This window comes from Phycodurus eques, chromosome 20 (genome assembly GCF_024500275.1).
Source record: "Phycodurus eques isolate BA_2022a chromosome 20, UOR_Pequ_1.1, whole genome shotgun sequence".
Taxonomy (NCBI): Eukaryota; Metazoa; Chordata; class Actinopteri; order Syngnathiformes; family Syngnathidae; genus Phycodurus; species Phycodurus eques.
In genome coordinates, this window is record NC_084544.1 from 7596077 (window position 1) to 7614611 (window position 18535).

At 42.2% G+C, this 18535-nt stretch overlaps 2 protein-coding genes across 5 annotated transcripts in view; one reads left to right on the forward strand and one right to left on the reverse strand.

Annotated features, from left to right (window-relative positions):
• Positions 1-12969, forward strand: part of nhsl3 (NHS like 3) — a 27362-nt gene extending 14393 nt beyond the window's left edge. Inside the window, exons 1-9 of one of the 4 annotated variants that reach the window (XM_061665507.1) lie at positions 6110-6215; positions 7288-7455; positions 7557-7600; positions 7681-7819; positions 7897-8004; positions 8087-8238; positions 8337-8525; positions 8602-11782; positions 11875-12969. In XM_061665507.1, the coding sequence (XP_061521491.1) occupies positions 6158-6215; positions 7288-7455; positions 7557-7600; positions 7681-7819; positions 7897-8004; positions 8087-8238; positions 8337-8525; positions 8602-11782; positions 11875-11915 (4080 nt within the window). In that variant the 5' untranslated portion in view covers positions 6110-6157 and the 3' untranslated portion in view covers positions 11916-12969. Of the gene's footprint in view, positions 1-6109; positions 6216-7287; positions 7456-7556; positions 7601-7680; positions 7820-7896; positions 8005-8086; positions 8239-8336; positions 8526-8601; positions 11783-11874 lie in introns of those variants that run through there. The other 3 variants (XM_061665505.1, XM_061665506.1, XM_061665504.1) reach the window with 3 other exon arrangements.
• On the reverse strand, positions 12612-18438 carry yars1 (tyrosyl-tRNA synthetase 1). The gene is made up of 14 exons (XM_061665510.1): positions 18338-18438; positions 16902-16986; positions 16665-16811; positions 16415-16590; positions 16010-16139; positions 15822-15902; positions 15397-15489; positions 15183-15318; positions 15022-15107; positions 14825-14957; positions 14647-14756; positions 13715-13908; positions 13491-13632; positions 12612-13104 (listed from the first exon to the last, which is right to left on the reverse strand). The coding sequence occupies exons 2-14, from the start codon at positions 16956-16958 to the stop codon at positions 12994-12996; spliced, it is 1596 nt and encodes a 531-aa protein (XP_061521494.1). The 5' UTR covers positions 16959-16986; positions 18338-18438; the 3' UTR covers positions 12612-12993.
• Positions 18439-18535: the final 97 nt, after the last annotated feature.

Genomic DNA, 18535 nt, shown 5'->3' on the forward strand with positions numbered 1-18535 from the left:
TAGAACTACTGGAATTCGGTTAAACAATCCGTATATTCAGTCATTGCAGTGAGGAGGTCAGGAAATGTTGCCTCCATGTTGACGAGGTCACAGCGGGCTGCCGAATATCTGTGACAAGCAGATGGCTCTTCAGCTTTTGGCAACACAGCTACAGAAATACATCGCTGCCTTTTTCCCCCCATGCATTTCCATGTTTTTTAGACATTCACTGGAATACAGGGACTTGGGAATTCAGAAATGAAGACAGTTATTGGAGGACTTGGAGCCCATCTTGTTATTATTACTCAAACCTCGAGCGATGTTTGGTTAAGCTTTGTGTAACAGTTGTGACATTTTATTTTTAACGTAGAAAAAATGTCTGATAGACTTGAAACTTTTCACTCACCAAATTTTTGTCATTTAAAAATAAATAAATAAATGGGGGAAAAAAAGGGCTGTTCAGTAATAACAGATTTGGGTACCGTTAGTCAAAAGGTTGCTCCCTTCAACCTATGAGCGTTAATTGACTATTAATTGTTCATTTCTCACACATCCGGCTTGCTGTTCTTGTTTTATAACATTTTGACACCCTTGAGCTCAGGTTTTTCACCGTGTCCTATTACTTTAGTCCAAGAGACGAATGAAGATGAGGAAGAGGTGTGATGGCAATGCTTGAACGGCTTCCAAATTCAATGTAGTGATTTTTGTGCGGGCAGACAGCACACGCGTGTGTGATGTTGAGTGTGGCGGACACAAGGCCGCGGCTATTCCATCTTAATGCGTCCGGCGTGATTCAGCTGACACGTTAACTTAAAACTAGGGCCGATTCCTCATCCCTCGCAGCTCAGATTATGTCGTGATACTTAAGAAAAGTGTTGAAAATTCATATTGTGGCAAAAAGGCCACGTATCGAAAGCTTTGACTGTTTTCTAGCTCACAGTCAAATGTATCAAGTATGCAAGATCTGGCCTACTTGAGTTGACCTTAGAAGCAGAAAGCTGCAGGTCTGTCATTAACTCATCAGCTCCTAAATTAGTCAATTTGTCAGTGCTGTTATAAATAACCCGAGTGCAACATGGAACTTGTTTTGGCAGCGGTAAAAAAAAAAAAAAAACTCCTGAGGGGAAGGCCTTCGCTTGACACCTTGTCATTTTAACAGGGTCGCCCGAGGGACTTGACTGGACAAAAATGTAGTGAACCGTATCAGAGTTAACACGTCGTTTAAGATTCCAGGACTCTGATGTAATCGTCTATGCTGCTCGCGACCACTAGGGGGCGTATTTGCATCCTATCCAGTGAGTGCTGTGATATGTTGGTGACGGATTGACCAAAGTTGTGCTGTATTCATGGGCAGTTCAGCTCAGGGGCCTGATTGCAACACTGGAGCTTTTTTTTTTTTTATTATGACTGTAACTCATAAGACACGTACACACACACACGCACGCACACACAAAAACGCAACACACAAGAGACAAACAATGCAACGCTCAAGCTGAACATACAAACAACAAAAACAACACAACACAGAAACACACAAAACATTTTGGGGACACAAAATATAACAAACACACTACAATATATAAACAAAAAAAAAACACAAACAACACAAACACAACAAATAATGCAACACACACGGATACACAACAGACACACTCAGACAATGCAGCACATAAACATACAAACACAAACAATGAAAGCGAAACAACACACAGATGCACAACCGACACACACGCACAAACATACAAACAAATGCAAGACCACACACAATGCTCAACACACAAACAGCAGTCAAACACAAATAATGCAAGTGCAAGAATGGAAACACGACAAACGATGGAACAAACACGCATACAAACACAAATTAAGCTACACAAACAACACACAGCTGCACAACAGGCACAACACACGCACACACACACACACACACACAGGTGTCATTATTGTGTTTGGCCCTCTTGCCCTCATTTGTATTCTGTCTCTGCTGTGGTTACCTTGAGTTATGAGCCCTCTCCGACAAGGAGCACTAGATTATTAAACAGAGATGCAGTCCAGCCAGCACATACACACACACACACACACACAGGAAATATCCCACAGGCTATGTGTATCTTGTTACAGTCTCTGCTCTCGTTCAGAGATACGAGGGCACATCCAGAGAAAGAAAACGACAACAAACATTGTTGGACTGTGCGGGTGTTCCTAATGTTGTGGCCTGTGAGTCTCGCAGCAGCTCGAGAGAAATAAAGTCATATTTGTAAATGTTCTGTGATGTTTTATGCCTATATCGCATCACTAGAGCAGTGGTTTGCCTTTGTGGGCTGTCGTAGCGTGCCCAAAGCAACCGGTGTTTTCTGCGAGGTCGCCGGTTTCCACGGCGACACAAGTGCGCCAACACCCTCATGATCCTATCTGCAAAAGATATGACCAGAATCTGAACGGTATGTTGATTAATGTGGCCGGGAAGCACATTTAAGTGAAGACTCTCTGGTCAGTGAGTTCTGTTGCTCCACTGGTCCGCTTACCTGATGGTGACGCCGTGCCGGCTTGTTTTCTGCTCTGCTTCTCCTACGACCTCCAAGCTGAGGACAGTGAGGAGCCAATGCTGAATCGAGCGTCCTACTTTACATCAGCTGTATTGTCTTTGGCATCAGTTCAAACTGGTTCGTATAGTCTTCTTTGCGTGTCTAATATACAAATGTACCTCAATGGGGAGAATATAGCCTCCTCTCATGGAGCATTTGATTAGTTTGTGTCATCATTTCTATGTTGTAGCACAATAACCCAGATTTTATTTGTATTTATTTTTTTCAGAATACAGTAAAAGGTGCTTATACATTATTTTATGAAATAGAACTCTGAAAATTCAGTCTTATTTCAATATGATAATTTTCCTTCAAATATCCCATGAAATATAATTCAAACGTATTTGGAATGCGAGTTTGCAGTCACGAGGATTACAAATATACATGTTTTTATACATATAACATTGTAGTGCGGCACAGTGGCCAACTGGTTAGTACATCTGCCTCAGAGGTCCGGGGACGCAGGTTCAAACCTGGCCTCTCTCTGTGTGGAGTTTGCATGTTCTCCCTGTAACTGTGAAAAATTATAAATAAATTCCTCGTAGTATTTTGAATTTATACTCATTAAATTCTGACATTTGTATTATGATTAGATTTTGATCTTTATTATTGTAAAGCTACACCTTTTTATACTATATTACAGCAGAGTGATTCTCAGAGTGGGTTATGAATAAGTGCTACGCGGGCTCCCTCTAGTGGAATGTGAAAGAATCACTGAACTAAATGTTCAAACTGCACAATGTTAGTGACTTCCGTTTTGTTTTTGTTTTTTTAATCCAGTACAGTACATTTGTTTAGTACAGTTCAGTTGTGTTTTACTTTTCAGCACAATGCATTTGCATTTAATCTTTTAGAACATTTTGTTTTCAATCATTTACTCAGGTAACCTTTTTCATTTTTGAGTGCAATACATTTTAAATGAATCATTAAATGCATCTTTTTTTTCTTCCTATATTCAAGTGCAGTGTTAGTGTTCAAACTGTGCAATTAAACGGGCTATAAAAATAATTTGGTCGTTTTGTCAAAATGCTTAAAAATAAATTGCCGGTGTCATGTTGAATGTATTATCATTTATACTAGTTGGTGTTTGAAATTAGCATACGTTACGCTTCGATTATGCGCCAAGATGTTGTTCTCCCGTGGTGCGGAATGGCAAATCAAAGGCTTTTGGAAGCAAAGTCTCCCCTCTGCCCCTGTCCCCCAAGACCAGATGGCATTTCTTTACACCTTCTAATGAATATTGATATAAGGGGTGGAGTAAAAGGGGAGCTTTAACTTGCTGGATTTCATTATGAAAAGCTGCAGCATTTGGAAAAGTTGTGAAGAAAAAGAAAGCTGTGGTACATAATCTGACACAAGAAGGTTGTGAAGAAGAAGAAGAGTCCAAAAAGGAAAGACTTTTTGGGGTTAAAAAAAAAAAAAAAGTGAGGTTTGGACTGCAAGATGGATTGAGATGAGGAAGTGTGCCAGGTAAAGTGATGGCCAGGTGCAGGCACTAATCCACTGGCATGACTCCCGTTTTTAAAGCTGCTCTCACCCCGAGCCTGAAAAGTCACCAGCTGACCTGCCAACACCTGGGGTTGAATGGTGGGTGAACATCTTTCCACCCTCCAGCTAGTACAGACCCCCCAAAATACCCCCTTGGAGAAAACATCACTAAAACACTGCGCTTTTTTTTCTGCACAGTCATCCTCTCCACGCTATCATCCGAGGTGAGTCGGGATACAGAAGCAGTTGGATGACGCCATTAAAAGCTATTTATAAATCAAACAAGACCTCAAGAGCCACAGGGCTAAAGGGCCAGACGAGAGGAGATGTGAAAGAAGAGAGATTGGCAGCGGCTGGCGGGAAAGTGATGCGAGGAGACGAGAGGATGATACAGGCGCACCCATTTGGTTCGTCACTGCAAGGACACAACCTCAACTGCCCCCAAGCCGGAAAATAATGAGACACAGCGCATGAGGCTGAAGGCTGACATGACTACAATGAGGGACAATAACAGCATGCGGCGTGTACCACTGCATGACTACCAACCAGTGTTGAGCAAACACTTTTACAACACGCAACTTGGCGAGAAATTCTCAAATTTTATTTTTGGGGATAAAAATGTCATACAAGAAAGAAAATAGTTTGGGGGAAAAAATTGTTGGATTTTTATGAGAACTTTTGTTTCACAAGAAGTAGTAATATGATGAAAAAAGAGGCAGCGTTTTACGAGGCATCATTTTGTGAGAATTCAATCGTAAAGTTATGACCATCATTTGTAATGGCAGGAGAACAATGTTGAAGTATAGCCTTAAGATCAGTAATTTTATGAAGTTGCCAATTCATTTTTAACAAGTAATTGACCGTAATTAAAATTGGAGATGAAAAATATGTAATTTCATGAGGAATAACTAATTTTACCCAAAAAAAGGCTGTAAAGTTACAAAAAAGTTGTAATTTTAATAACAAATGTTGAAAATTAAATAATTATACAAGAGTCAATCTTACACTGTAAATTCGTAATACGAGAACCTTTTTTTGCAAATTTACTAAATTAGTAATTTTACAAGCTCAAACTCACAAGAGTTTGAACAATTTGATGAGAATAAAGTCATTTTAGGAGAAAAAGTTGTAACTTTACGAGAATAAGGTGTCGCAGTCTTGATTTGATGACATTGCATAGAATTTCACAAGAAAAAGTAGTTATATTCTTCGGGGGGGAAAGTACTCATGAACAAAAGTTGGAATTTTACAAGAATTCACAATAATTCTACAATAGAATTTTACAATAATTCAGTTGCAAAGTCATGAGAATGAAGTCCACATTTTAGAATACTGTATATAATAATAGTATTGGCACAAGGTTTAAAGTCATAATATTATGAGAAGATGAGTACTTCTATTCAAGTTGCCATATGTTTTTAAAAAAAAAAAAAAAAAAATTGTTGCAAGTTGCAAAGGTTGCAATATGTTGTTTTGTTTTTTCACAGTTTTTTGCTCAAATTTCTGTTTCGGCTCTAATAGTGGTTTTCCACTTGCATTAAAATATAAGCTGGTTCACTTTTTCTCATGACTTTGTTTTGTTTCCAAGCCCCAGAAAATATTCTAATATATCAACATCATCAGCCCAACCTGGGGGTGGGTGAATGCACACAGACACGTGTCTCTATATCGAGGGTCGTGGGGGGTGGATGTCGCCTGAAAGCCAAACTGACAGCTGAGGGGTAAGCAGGGGTCTTTTATTTGACAATAAAGCATTGCAATGGAGGAGAGGCGTAGGGAGTTGAAGAAAAACAGAGCAAGGGAGGGAGCGAGGTAAGGAGGTGGGGGGAGGGAGGTTGGCGGGTATCAGACTCGGGGATAAGGCAGCTGGGCTGCTAGCAGGTTTTATCGTGCGCTCCTCCTTCCACAGCTCGCCCAACTGACCAAGGAGGAAGGAGTTCATGATCCATTCTTTATCATCAAAAGCTGCAACTTTGGTTTTCGAAATTATTTTAAAGTTCAAAGAATTTTTGACTTTGCATCCGAGTCAGGTCGAGGAGTTTGGGCACTTTTTTTTTTTTTTTTTTTTTTTTTTTTTTTAATATATCTGCCATGGAGCCGGTGTAGGGATGGTGGTTTATTTGAGAAAGAGCATCCACTCCCTGCTGACAGTCTTCAAGAAGAAGGGTGAGTGTTGCATCTTTAATTACGGTGATGGATCTTTGTTTTCATGCAAAGATGATACAAATCGCAGTTGCTTCTACTGCTGCTGCAGAAAATATCCCCCCTTACACAGACAAACTACCGTCAACTTGGGGGTCCTCTCTAATGAGATAAACAGCTTTACTGGCGGTCGTCTTAATCAAGCAAAAGCCCTTAACCTCCTGCACGAGTCTGCTAAATTTTAAGAGGCAGGGGGTCTCCTCCTCCATGTAATCCCACGTTGTCTAGTTTGTCATGTCTTGTGGAAGTATAACAAATTTCTCTCTCTGCTTGATGGCATCTATGAAGATTAAACACACAACAGTCTCCTGTGCGGGCATACTCTAACTGACCGCGTCACCTGTGGTAGTCTGTGAAGACATACCGTACATGCACACATTATTACCGAACCTGGGGTAGACAGAGCTACAGTGTTGAAAACAACAATGGGACAGAAAGATGATAGCTAGCATTGACTTTGTGAGAGGAGACATTGTCCCATGTGAATAATGCCCTCAAGTCATGCAAGGAGATGATTCAGGTATCAAGATGTGAATGAATTCAGGACAGATTGGTCCATCTTGTTTCAGCTGTAATGGACTGTCCCAATTCCCACTAGGGAGATTCCTTAACAGGGGGTCCGATCAAACTGAATTATATAATCCCCCTGGGACTGCCACAGAATTACAGATACTGCGATTAGCCAGGCATCGGTATATTAAGCTCTTAGCCAGGCTGGAACATCTGCCCAGTTTCTGATGAAGGTGCAGCCTCACACTCACAACAGGTGGAAGCTCAAAGGATTCACTGTAAAGCTGATACGTTTTGGCAATGGACACCTGTTGAGCTAATGTTGGTTTCCAAAGAAGACAACGGTACAGTTCGCGGACTAGGAGTAGTTTTCAGGATTGTGATCGAAAGAGCAAGTTTGATTGTTAGTCATGGTTGTAATGTTGCTAACAACATTTCTACAGAGGGGGTTGACTACAAATGTCCATGGACTGTGACATTAACACATCTGCAGCATAAACCTATTTATCCGTCTCTTTCTCAACAGCTGGCACCAAGGCCAACGATGAGCAGAAAAAGTTGGCAGTGCACTACTCAGCCACAGAACACTTCCAGGAGAATGTTTTCATCGAGGGCAATCGGCCTCAGTACCTGGAGGACCTGCACTCGGAGGCTCAGGAGGGCCTGAAAATACTACAGCAGGAAGGTCAGCAAGGTATTTAAAACAGACTTTGATATTGTGTGTCGTTTGTAGGTGGGTCTAATTCATATAAGTGGATTCCTGTTAATATGGCCATATTGATTTGCTTTACATAGAGCACGAGAGTGGAGTGAACTTTGGTGAAGAGGAAAGCTTTACTGTAAGTGCACCTAATCAAATGGGAAATGTCCACCTACCGTTCTGTGGGTTAAATCCACTTTTTATGTACGCGTCCTTCAGTCGTCAGACACAGCACATCCAGAAGACGATCTTAACTCCAAAGATGAGGGGGGCTCTCTGGAGACGCATTCCAACTCAGGGATTACTGATACCACAAGAAATTCCTCTGTGTCAACGAGACCGGTGCTCACTCGCCAAGGTAATCACTGTTCATAACGAGGAAAGAAAACAATATGTTGTGTTTGTCGTGCCAAAAAACTGGACTATCTCGGTCAGGTTCTACATTCAAGCCGCTTTATCCAGTGAAAAGATTGGAAAAGAACAGGAAGAGAAACAGAAGGACAACCATCATGGGTATTCCAAACCAGGTCCAGAAAGAACTTGGTAAGTCAACACTCTAAGAGGATCCAAAATTGGTTATTTATGTGTTAGACATGTCATTGAAACTCACCTGTCCATTTCCCAGCATTGCACAGAGGTTCTACCTTCCAGCAAGTTGTTTCTACTCAGTTACCCAATCACGACAGCCAATCGGGTGTTTTCATCACTCCAACTGTTGATGGAGGGACTACAGTGATGAGCAAGGAGGGAGCAAGGGTGCACCTGTCAGACCTGGAAGTAAGTTCCACTCGGTAAATTTATAAGATTATTATTATTTTTTTTTTTTTACTTGATACGCTCTTCTCTTTTTTTTTTTTTTTTTTACATCTCCAAAGCAGGTATCTGATGATAAGCAGCAGATGAGATCGCATCTTCAGGAAGTGCACAAGACTGACGAACACCAGGGATTTGGAATCCATCACTATCGGTCATCTGTCATCAGACCGAAGTCTGTTGCAGTACCTGGAATGACTACCTTTGCTTCCTTCAATCCTTTAATGAGTAGCTTCCTCTTGGAACCCCAGGTTAGGAAACAGCAGGAGCATATTGTATATAGTGTCCCTGTTCGAAACAAATCAACACCCTTTTTCTTTCCCTTAGGGTCCAGTCATGTCTGTATCCCCTCAGGCTACCTATCTATCTACAATCATCCCAAATGCAGTGCTGCCAGCCTCGATTGAAGTTATTGAGATTGACCGCAGCAGTCAAAGAGGAAACGGTGTCAACCATTGTGGCAGTGTTCACACAGTAAGCAAAAGCAGCCTGGCTTCTGTGGGTTCATCAGCCAGCCCTTTTCTCTCCAGAAAATCAGGTGGGGATGGTTCCCACACAGATAGTTCCTACAACAACTCCACAACAGATGGCACCACACACAAAGTGGATCTCAATCTTCAGGAAAGTTGGGTGGATTCTCCAGGGGACCAAGGGCTCACTAGCCTCCACAGCTCAGCGAATCGCATTACTAATATTGAAACTATAGTAACAAGCAAAGCTTCTGAGGCTCTCGTGCCATGTGCCAGTGGGGATGATGCAAAGATCAAACGTAATTCCGCTCGAAGTCTCTCAATTATCAAGACCAAGCTACCCCCAGCACCTCCACGAAGATCAAACTCTCTTCATAACAATAAGATCCAGACTATTTCTAAAGGTCAAGCGGATAGCAAAGATGCAAATGTTTCTGCTTCTCAATGGGTATCAAGTGCTATAGCAATAAAGGAGGAATTACAATCAGTCACTGCGGAAACAGGAAAGATCCTGGATCCTGGATCAAACACTGCAGAATACAACTCCCATCCTTTAAGCCTGCTGCAGGTTTCTTCCGGTGAAGCAAGAAAGACAGGAGAGTCCATCTCAGAACTCAACCCCTCTTTCCAACAGAAAACTCCCACAGAAAGTGAGAAATTTGAACGGACCATATCGCCTTCCAGCGGCTACTCCAGTCAAAGTGGCACCCCAACACTTTCCCCAAAGGAGATCACCTCAACATCTACAGATAAACACAAGATGAAACCAGTTAAGCCGGAGAGATCTGTGTCTCGGGCGTCATCCTCAGCCTCGCCTTCCTCATCGCTTACTTCCCTATCATCTGGTACATCCGAGCCTGTTAACTCAGATGTTTCCAATTCTTGTACTACTAGTTTGCCCCCAGTTTCTGCAAAAGAACTCTCTTCACATTTGAGAATGGAAGCCAGAGAGCAGTGGAATGTCCCATCACCTCCCAAGGTCAAAGCACCATGTCCTCCGCCTCCTGAAACATGGGCTCAAAACAGTCACACCTTTGCGCTCCTGTGTGGTCTGAGCCCCCAAGTCAGCAAAGTATTCACGGAATCAACGAAGACAAAGGAGAGCACAGTTAAGCATGAAGGAAGCCAAACTGAAACTAGTGAGTTCTGTTTTGAAAAACAAACGAAAGAAGAAGCAGAAGGATCCGAAATGAATTCAAAGTCTGAGAAATTGTTATGCGCCATTCCTGTGGATGCCCACCAGGGTACAAAAAGTACGGAATGTCCGGATGCAGAAGAAGAAACATTTTCAGCTAAAGGCAACATTGAAACACCAGAAGTACAAGAACAAGTGAGCTGTAGCCCGACAATGACTGACTCTGGAAGTTGTGATGTTTCCACAAAAAAAGAACCACCTCCTGTTATGAAGAAACAACTACGGAGAGAAGACAAGGTGTTGACAGAAGATGTGGTGTTGACAGAGGGACAACAAATTGAAAGTTGCAACATTACCACAACTACAACCTCTGTTGATGAGGTTGAGGATAAGGTGGATACACGCGAAGTTGCGTCAATACAAGCAAATTCTGTAGATTCCCAAAACACTAATAAAAGATCACCCCCACCTTCTCCACCACCTGCTTACCAGCCTACGCCTCCGCTCTCAAGAAAGTCACCCGCCACCTCTGTACCAACATCACCGGTTGAGTTCGAAGGAGTACAGGGTGAGAGCCGCGTGGTAGAATCATCTTGGCCACCTCCTCCGCCTCCTTTATTGGGAGAATCCGTTTTCGAAGGCGGCGATGAGATAGAATTTCCTCTTCCGCCTCCACCTGACGTTCCAGACAATGTGCCACAGAGTTGTGCCACAGAGATGAATGCTTCAGACACACCAATGCCACCCTTAGATGAATTTGTCAAGGGAATTAAGGACTCAAGTGAATCAGATAAATCTACACCGCCAGATCCAGTTTTGCCTCAAACTGTAGTCTGTGACAAGAGAGACGCAGAAGCTTCACATGGACCAGCGCAGAATATTTCACCTGCTTTAGAAACTCCATCATCTCATTCCATTAGCCCAGCAGAAATCCAACCAACACTCTGTGCAAAAACGTCTTCTGGCAGTTTTCTAAAGCGACACTCTCTTGAGATTGAAAATCGCTCTAGCACTGAACCTACCACTTCGCAACTCCCCACTCCTTTACCAATGGAGACCCTTACCACAGGGGTTTCCTTTAGAAGGCCGCCCAGTTCTGCACACAAAGACAACAGGGGCAAGGAACTTCTAGCTCGCCACAAAAGTGCACCGATTCCTAAAGAGGATGCTAACATACCTCTTGTTACCCCCTCTTTACTTCAGATGGTCCGCCTACGTACAGTCAGTTCAAGTGAGGATAGTGCTGAAGCACTGCCTGAGGACAAAACAAAAAATGAGCGAGCGCTAGATCAAGAGATGTGTCGAGCCCAAAGCGAAGGGCAGCAAAACACTCCACAAAAGCCCACCCGCAAATCACTTAAATCGCCCCCTCAGGTGGTGAAAACATATGTGACACCGAACACCCCTTCCATGCGATTACAAGAAGCTATTCGGATAAAAACTGCAGCTCTGTCATCAAGAGAAGGTCTTCCATGCCGGCTGGGGATGAGACCGTCATACCACTGTGCCAGCGAACCAGGGATGTCGTCGCTCAAATCATCTGAAGCATTCGACACACAGAGGATCCCAGCTTCTACTGCAAGCTTCATCTTCTCCAGGAGCTCCAAACGGGTTGTTATTGACACTGGTACTGCCTCTTCGAATGAAGACCAGGCTAGCGTGAAGCGAAGTTTAGCGGCCGAGATCATGCGCTTTTCTGAACAAACGAATACCGCTGCATTCTCAAGCAGTGGGGTGAGGTCTGACCGGGTTCCACCACCAGTAGCCAGGAAGCCTTCGCAAGGCAGCATCAGTTTTTCACAAGATCGTCCTGTTTGTTCAGCTAGGACGGAACCCAGTGTTCCTGCCGCAGATGCAATCAGAGCACAACAACATTCCAAGGGAATAGCACTAACCGAGACAAGTAAGGCGCAAGAACAATATTTACCATCCTATTCATTCTTTGTGTGTATTAAAGTGAAATCATAATGTTTCACGGTTGTTTTTCTCCTCTAGCTACAAGAGTGACTGCAGACACAATTGAAACACTGTTTTGAAAGCACTTTGTGGTAATTAACCAAGAGGAGCCACAGGAAAGCCTACAAGCAAGTTAACGACTGGATAAACAGGACTATTAACTCACATATACGAGTTGCGTTAACTTAAAGCCTTAGCCTGAAATGGCCTTCCAAATGTATTTATGCAAATTAATAGCTACCACTTTCTTATGATAGCTTTATTCTGGAGTATTTTTCTAAGCTTCTATCTGACTGAAGCCCCCTCCCCCCTCAGGATAAACTTGTGTACATATGGGCTGGACTGTAAATATTGTGAGTGCGCCCCCCAGAGGCTGAATTAGGGAGCAGTCACATCACAGTGTTTATGTACAGAGATTTAGATCTGGCCTTGTAACATCCAATTTAATAGCAATGATGTGGTTTTCACTAAAGTCTGATGAAGGCTCCATTAACACTCATAAATGTTGCTTGGAGATAAGTATAGAAACAAATAATTCAGTTGAGACAAAGGGAAAGAGTATGAATATGATAAAGAGTTTGTGTTATTTAGAACAGAAGCACATTTGTATAGCTACATACAGATAGTCGACTATTAAAATGCTTTTATCGGATTATCATTATTTGTCTCTTGGCTATAATAAAAGACAATTTTAGATACATTTATGAAAATCAATGGCACTTATTTATGGTTATTGTTGTGTAAGTGGTAAATACAAGTACTGGATAGAACTGGACCACAGTCACACCACACAGACTTTATTCCATGTTTTTGATCATGACAATTTATGCTTGTATGGCTGCTTCATGTGCAATGCTACCTATGATGCAAATGCACAAATAGACATGAAACCGTCACTGAAATTACAGAAGCGCAGACAGGAGTTTGACATATGTGTTAATATAAAGAGTGCAATTTCTGATATATATGTTATGGATCATCACAGGTCCCCTGATCTTTCAATGACAAGCACCCACTTTTTCCCTTTTAAGACATCACCAAAATACATTTTGCGTTCGTGACCCATAACACTGCAAGAACCATCCCCGTTGTTCCCATGGCAACTTGTTGATGAATTAAATGTACTCTTGCAAAGTGGCTGGCAGATGAATGGAGTACCTAACTGATATTGCCTCCTTTGAGAGTCTTACAAGTGATCTGTCCTAGTTTGGTCTTCAGTAGGTTGTCTTTCCACTGAGCTGCGCACTCCTCGGATATCTTCAGGTCAACCTGGAGAAGAAGGTAGAACAGTGGTTTAGAAAAATAATTCAAACCATTTTTTTGAGAGAATATGTAAACACTTTTGCTTCATGAAGTTTGTGTTTGTATCTTTGTTACGGTCCTTCTATCTGCATGATGCATGTTCTCCCCATGCTTGCGTGGATTCTGGCAAGTTTCTCACCCCCCGCCAAAAAAGAACGCAAGGTTAATTGAAAACTCGAAATTGTCTTAAAATGTGAATGTGACTCATTTATCTAGATGTGCCCTGCGATTGGCTGGTGAGCAGTCCAAGGTGTACCCTACCTCTTGTCCAAAGTCAGGTGGTAAGCCATGTGATGCGACTGAGGACAAGCGCTATAGAAAACGGATGGATAGATGTAATCCAAGAGCCATACTTGTAATTTCTCCCACACTTTCTTCTTCGGGTTGAGTCTTTCGTCAGGTTTGCCAGCCTCATATCCTTCCACAAAGGCCCGGTCCCCTGGTGATGAACCCTCAGGAGGGTCAAGTGGCTCCACTCTCCTGGGCTCTCCTTCACTACAAATGAGCCAAACACAAAATAATGTGAGGAGGAGGAGGAGGAGGACTACAATGAAACTCTAAGCAGAAAGAAATATACATTGAAGCACAGAGAAGCATGGCTTGCGACTCAATGCCGCGCATCTTCTGGGGTTTGAGGTTGCACAGCGCCAGCACCATTCGGTCTTGCAAATGCTCCTGGGAGATGTAGGCCACCAGCCCGCTGACCACCGTCCTGGGCTCCGCCTCGCCCACGTCGATCTTCTCCAAGTAAAGCGAGTCAGCGTCTGGATGCTTACCGTTGGAAAACAAACAATAATGTGAACACAGTAGCAGACCTAACATCCTCAGAGTCTGCAGTTAATTACATGAGCATTTATAAACACTTCCATATTATTTAACATTTTAAAGTACTTTCTAGAACAATCTCAAAAAATTTCGAAAACCCTAGAGCTTTGTTAAATTTCTTAGAAGAAAATCGAAAAATAAATCCCTTTTTAAAATTACATTAAAGTAATAACATTTCAATAATAAAATATTTTTGTTTTATTTATAAGTATCCATATTTTTTAACGCAAAGTGGGAGCCATTTTCCCTGTCAGGCCATTTCTGTTTTTATAAAATTATTCATGTACCAAAATGGGTTAAAAAAAAAAAATAAATAAAACATTTGCAGCGATTGTTACTATTATTAAATATTATGAATACTTGTGGATTAAATGCTTTTGTGGATTTTTCAAGCAGCTCCTCTGAGGTTTTGTTCTTTTGCATGTCAAGCCCAATTAAATATATTACATTTACTAATATGACCTTTTTTTTTTTTTTACTCCATGTACTATTCAGGCAATACATGGCTGAACAAAAAATACACTAAAAATAATTATATTATGTTCTTCTCGTTAAATTAATGCATGCCTATTCATTAAATTAACTAATATAATTAACCGTGCCATAATTAAATTAATAAATTAAAATAGTGTTTTATTATTATTTGAATTAACAGTTGAAAAATACAGTTAATTAACATTCTACCTTTTCCACACTGACGATCTTGCCCACCCGGATGTCCAGTTTGGATGGCGCCAACCCTTCGTCATCTCCTTCCGCACCTCCTCCTGGCTTAGCGCCCTTTCCTGCGCCTTCTGCACAGACAGACGTGTTCATGTAAAGCAGACCGACACCCGTTCACATCACATCGTACAATACTGACTCGTGTTTGTCGTGGGGTAGGCGGAGTGGTTCAGCTTGCGCAGTTCGGCGGACTGAAACTTCTTCCGGATCGGGTCCATCAGTTCGTTGAGGGCCTCCTCCACAGAGGCCTTCAGGTCTCCAGGGTGAATCAACTAGTGAGAGATCAACTTGAGTCAAGTTAAGGAGATCCTAAAGGAAGAGAGTCAAAAATTGTACCTCCTCCGCAAAGTCCTTCTCCACTTCTTCAAACGCAGTGTAGACTTTGTCTCCACCCCACTTGGCATCTCTTTTGACGGAAAACCCTAAACACAGTCGCCAATTTTATTACACTCTTTTTGTAATAGGCAGTAAATAAATGTCAGGGTGCGTTTTTGTACCTCCATGAAGAGGGAAGAGAACATAATTGACAAAGGCAAGAACCCCGTTGTTCTGGATGTTTCCCGGCTCGCAGAAGGCCTTTTTCAGCTTTTTCTTCAAGTCTTCCTTCGAGTCCAGCAGGTCGATCTTCGACTCCTTTTGCAGCAAAACGGCGAGCATTACAAATGACATATACATGTTAAGACGTTTCAGCTGAACTAGTTAAACTCTTACTTCCTCTGAGGAGCTCATCTTGGTACCGGTCAGTCCTGGTATCATTGGGTTCATCAGATGGGCACGCTTGGCATAGCCCAGGTAGGGTAGGTACTGCAGAAAAGACAACCAAAAAAAAAAAAAGAGCAACATTCTAGTAATTACATTTTTTTCCCAGAATCATGTGGACTTAGATTAAACTAACCTACGCTAATACAGTAGTAAAGTATTTTTTACAGTAAATATTAGTGTAAAGAACAGTACAGCGCTAACTGGCAATCTTGTGTGCCGTGACCCCATATTTTTACACCACCCCACAAACTAGTTCATTGTGCGCCATATGTAAACTTCAAAACATACTATGTCGGGACCATCGTAAATCAAGGACCCCATGTAAGTAGAAATATTGCGGTAAGGCTGTAATGTGTAAAGGAAAAATGCTGTACCTTCTCAGCAAGAGTGAAGATCTTTCTCTGGTCCACTCCTCCAAATTGAGCATCCGCCTTCAGGTACTCCTCATCCAACGCCTGAGGGGTGACACTATTTTGGCAAAGGTTTCCCAGATTGGCATTCAGCAGTTGTATGGTGATTAAAGGGCTACAGTCAGTGAGTTATGCAGCTTTTGTTATATGACCTGCAGTCCTGGATAGAGCAGACCACTCAGCAGAGGATGCTCCACCTGCTTGACCACCTCTGCTCCGGCCTTTTTGGCGTCGTGCTCGGTCATCATAGAGGACATGCGGTACACATCCAGAGTGTACTCTCTGATTTAAATGAAATAAAAGGCCCAGTGTGTGTGAATGTTAAAAAAACATATGTGAAACATTTATTACCTCGTCATTAAAGTTAAGTGAGTGTTTAAAGAGTAGTTGATTTTAACAGAATGGTTAACTTGTGTTTATACATTTAAAATGTAAAATGTCACCTAAACCATGTGCTTGTACAGTTAATAAAAGTTTTATGATGGCGGCAGTTCTGACTCTGGAACAAAATGATTCCAAACAGAATTTCTCTCTATGGTCATTCTAGTCCGACTGACCTACTGAGCTGGTATTCGGTTCCTTTCACAAACTTGAGTTTCTCCAAGGGTACACCGATGCTCTCCAACATGGCCTTAATAATCTCTTGGTAGTACTTAGTCCGAAGATCCAGCAGCTCCCAGGGAGCCTTCATGTTGTCGAGGAATGCGTGCAAGTCCGCGAACAATACAGTGACCTGAACGAGCAAAGCAGAAACACAGATGTTAAGCCTCTCATAAGGAGGTGATTGGCGAGCTGGAGAGTACACACCTCGCATCCAGCTTTGAGGAAGTCGGCTATCTTGGACATGGGAACGAAGTAACCCACGTGCGGCTTCCCAGTGGTGGCGGTTCCCCAGTACACACTGACCTCCCTCTCCTGAAGGACCAGCCTCAGCCTGTCTTCCCCGAGCACCTCCTGCATGAAACGAGCAACCAGGGTGACGTCACAGACTGTAACCCGGCTCACCGTGGCTTCGCCGTGTGACCGTGTGCACGTGTGGCCCACCTGCAGGTTCCTGGTGATGAGGTGCAACTTCTCATCAGGGCTTAGCTGAGCTGCCATAGTGAAAGGTCTTCCAACTCCAACAACACTGGAGAAATTTGAGGAGACATATTATGGGAAATTGACTTTTTAATTGCTTATATATTTGGCAATCCATCAAGTGTAATATAAAAAATATAGATTTCTTAATATGTCTGAGCAAGCTGTTCTGAGTGTTCTGGTATTTGTGTTTGGCAGTGAATCTGCTACCTCCGCCACTACTTGGATCTGCACACTAATTGACAAATGTAATTTGGCAGCTTGGTGATGAAGTGCGGCCCATGTGAGGCATTCACGTATGTACACTCGCTTTTCTCTCTCGCCCTTGTTGCCATTGCGAGAAATGCCTTACTCCCTATTGGTCTTGCAGTGGATCATTTGCATGAGACAGGACCGCCCCCTCAAAACTAAGGGGCTGAAAACATTTAAGGTGCTTTGAAGTGTGCAGTAATTTTGTTTCCTTGGGGTGTTTTGATGTTTTGAAGCATATCCCATATGTACTAAAAGACCAAGGGATTGTTTAAATTGGGAAAGTGTCTAATATCTATGAATCTTCAATACTCCTTGTCTTTGTTAGGTATGCGGGTAAGCTGCAACTCCAGTCCAGCTGACTTTGGGCAAAAGGTGGCTGTCGCCAGCCAATCATGTAAACATCAAGGTACAGAACAGAGACGAACAAACATTCACACTCTCACTATGGACATTTTAGAGTGTTCAGTTGACCTTTGAAGTAGGGCGGACTCAAAATTCAAACCGCCAAACCCCAGAGGAACTGTGTGGCAGACGTGAGAACCATTAATGAAACATGCTGTCCAAAGCATTACATGGACGGAGAGTAACAAAATAAATCCTGTTTTTTTTTTAAAGCAAGCCTTATTAACATTGCTTCCACTTCAAAAAATTAAAACATGGTCAGAAATATGTGTTTGAATGACTGTATTATGATGATTGCATTGTTAAAATACCGGAATTACTTTTTTCAAATCTGGCTTGAAGGGATGCATTACAATTACGGCACTACAAAAAAAAAAAGAAATAATTACTGTACTTACTAGTGTAATTATATAAACGATAGTGGTCGTTTAAAATGGTCGCACTTGGCAAGATAACACCGAATATTGTTGGTTAAGTAGACGTTAATGAATTAGCACAATATTCAACAGCTAATGTTCACATTTAAAGCATGAAGTTCAATTAAATCGTCAATTTCGTAAAATGTGGTTACGGGAAATAGCCATTACGTCAGCTAGCTGCCTAGCGCAAACACCATGTGCTACAACCTGACACATTAAGTATCGTTACAGATCGAAAACAAGATCGTTTGGCTCATAATGACTTCAGTCCACCTATAAGACGTTAAATAAGCACACGATTTTGGTGTACAGTTAATACGGTCTTACCTCAACAGCTAAAGCGGCGTGAATGAAAACGAGCCGGTTGCTGGAAGCTGTCACTGTGTTGCATCAGCTATCGATAGGGTCCACTCGCAGGAAAAGCAATCGAATGCCGAGCAAATGATGCTCGACGAGCCTAGTTTTTTTGGTCGTTAACAGTAAAATAAATAAATATGTAGTAAAACTGGTACATTAAAAATATGA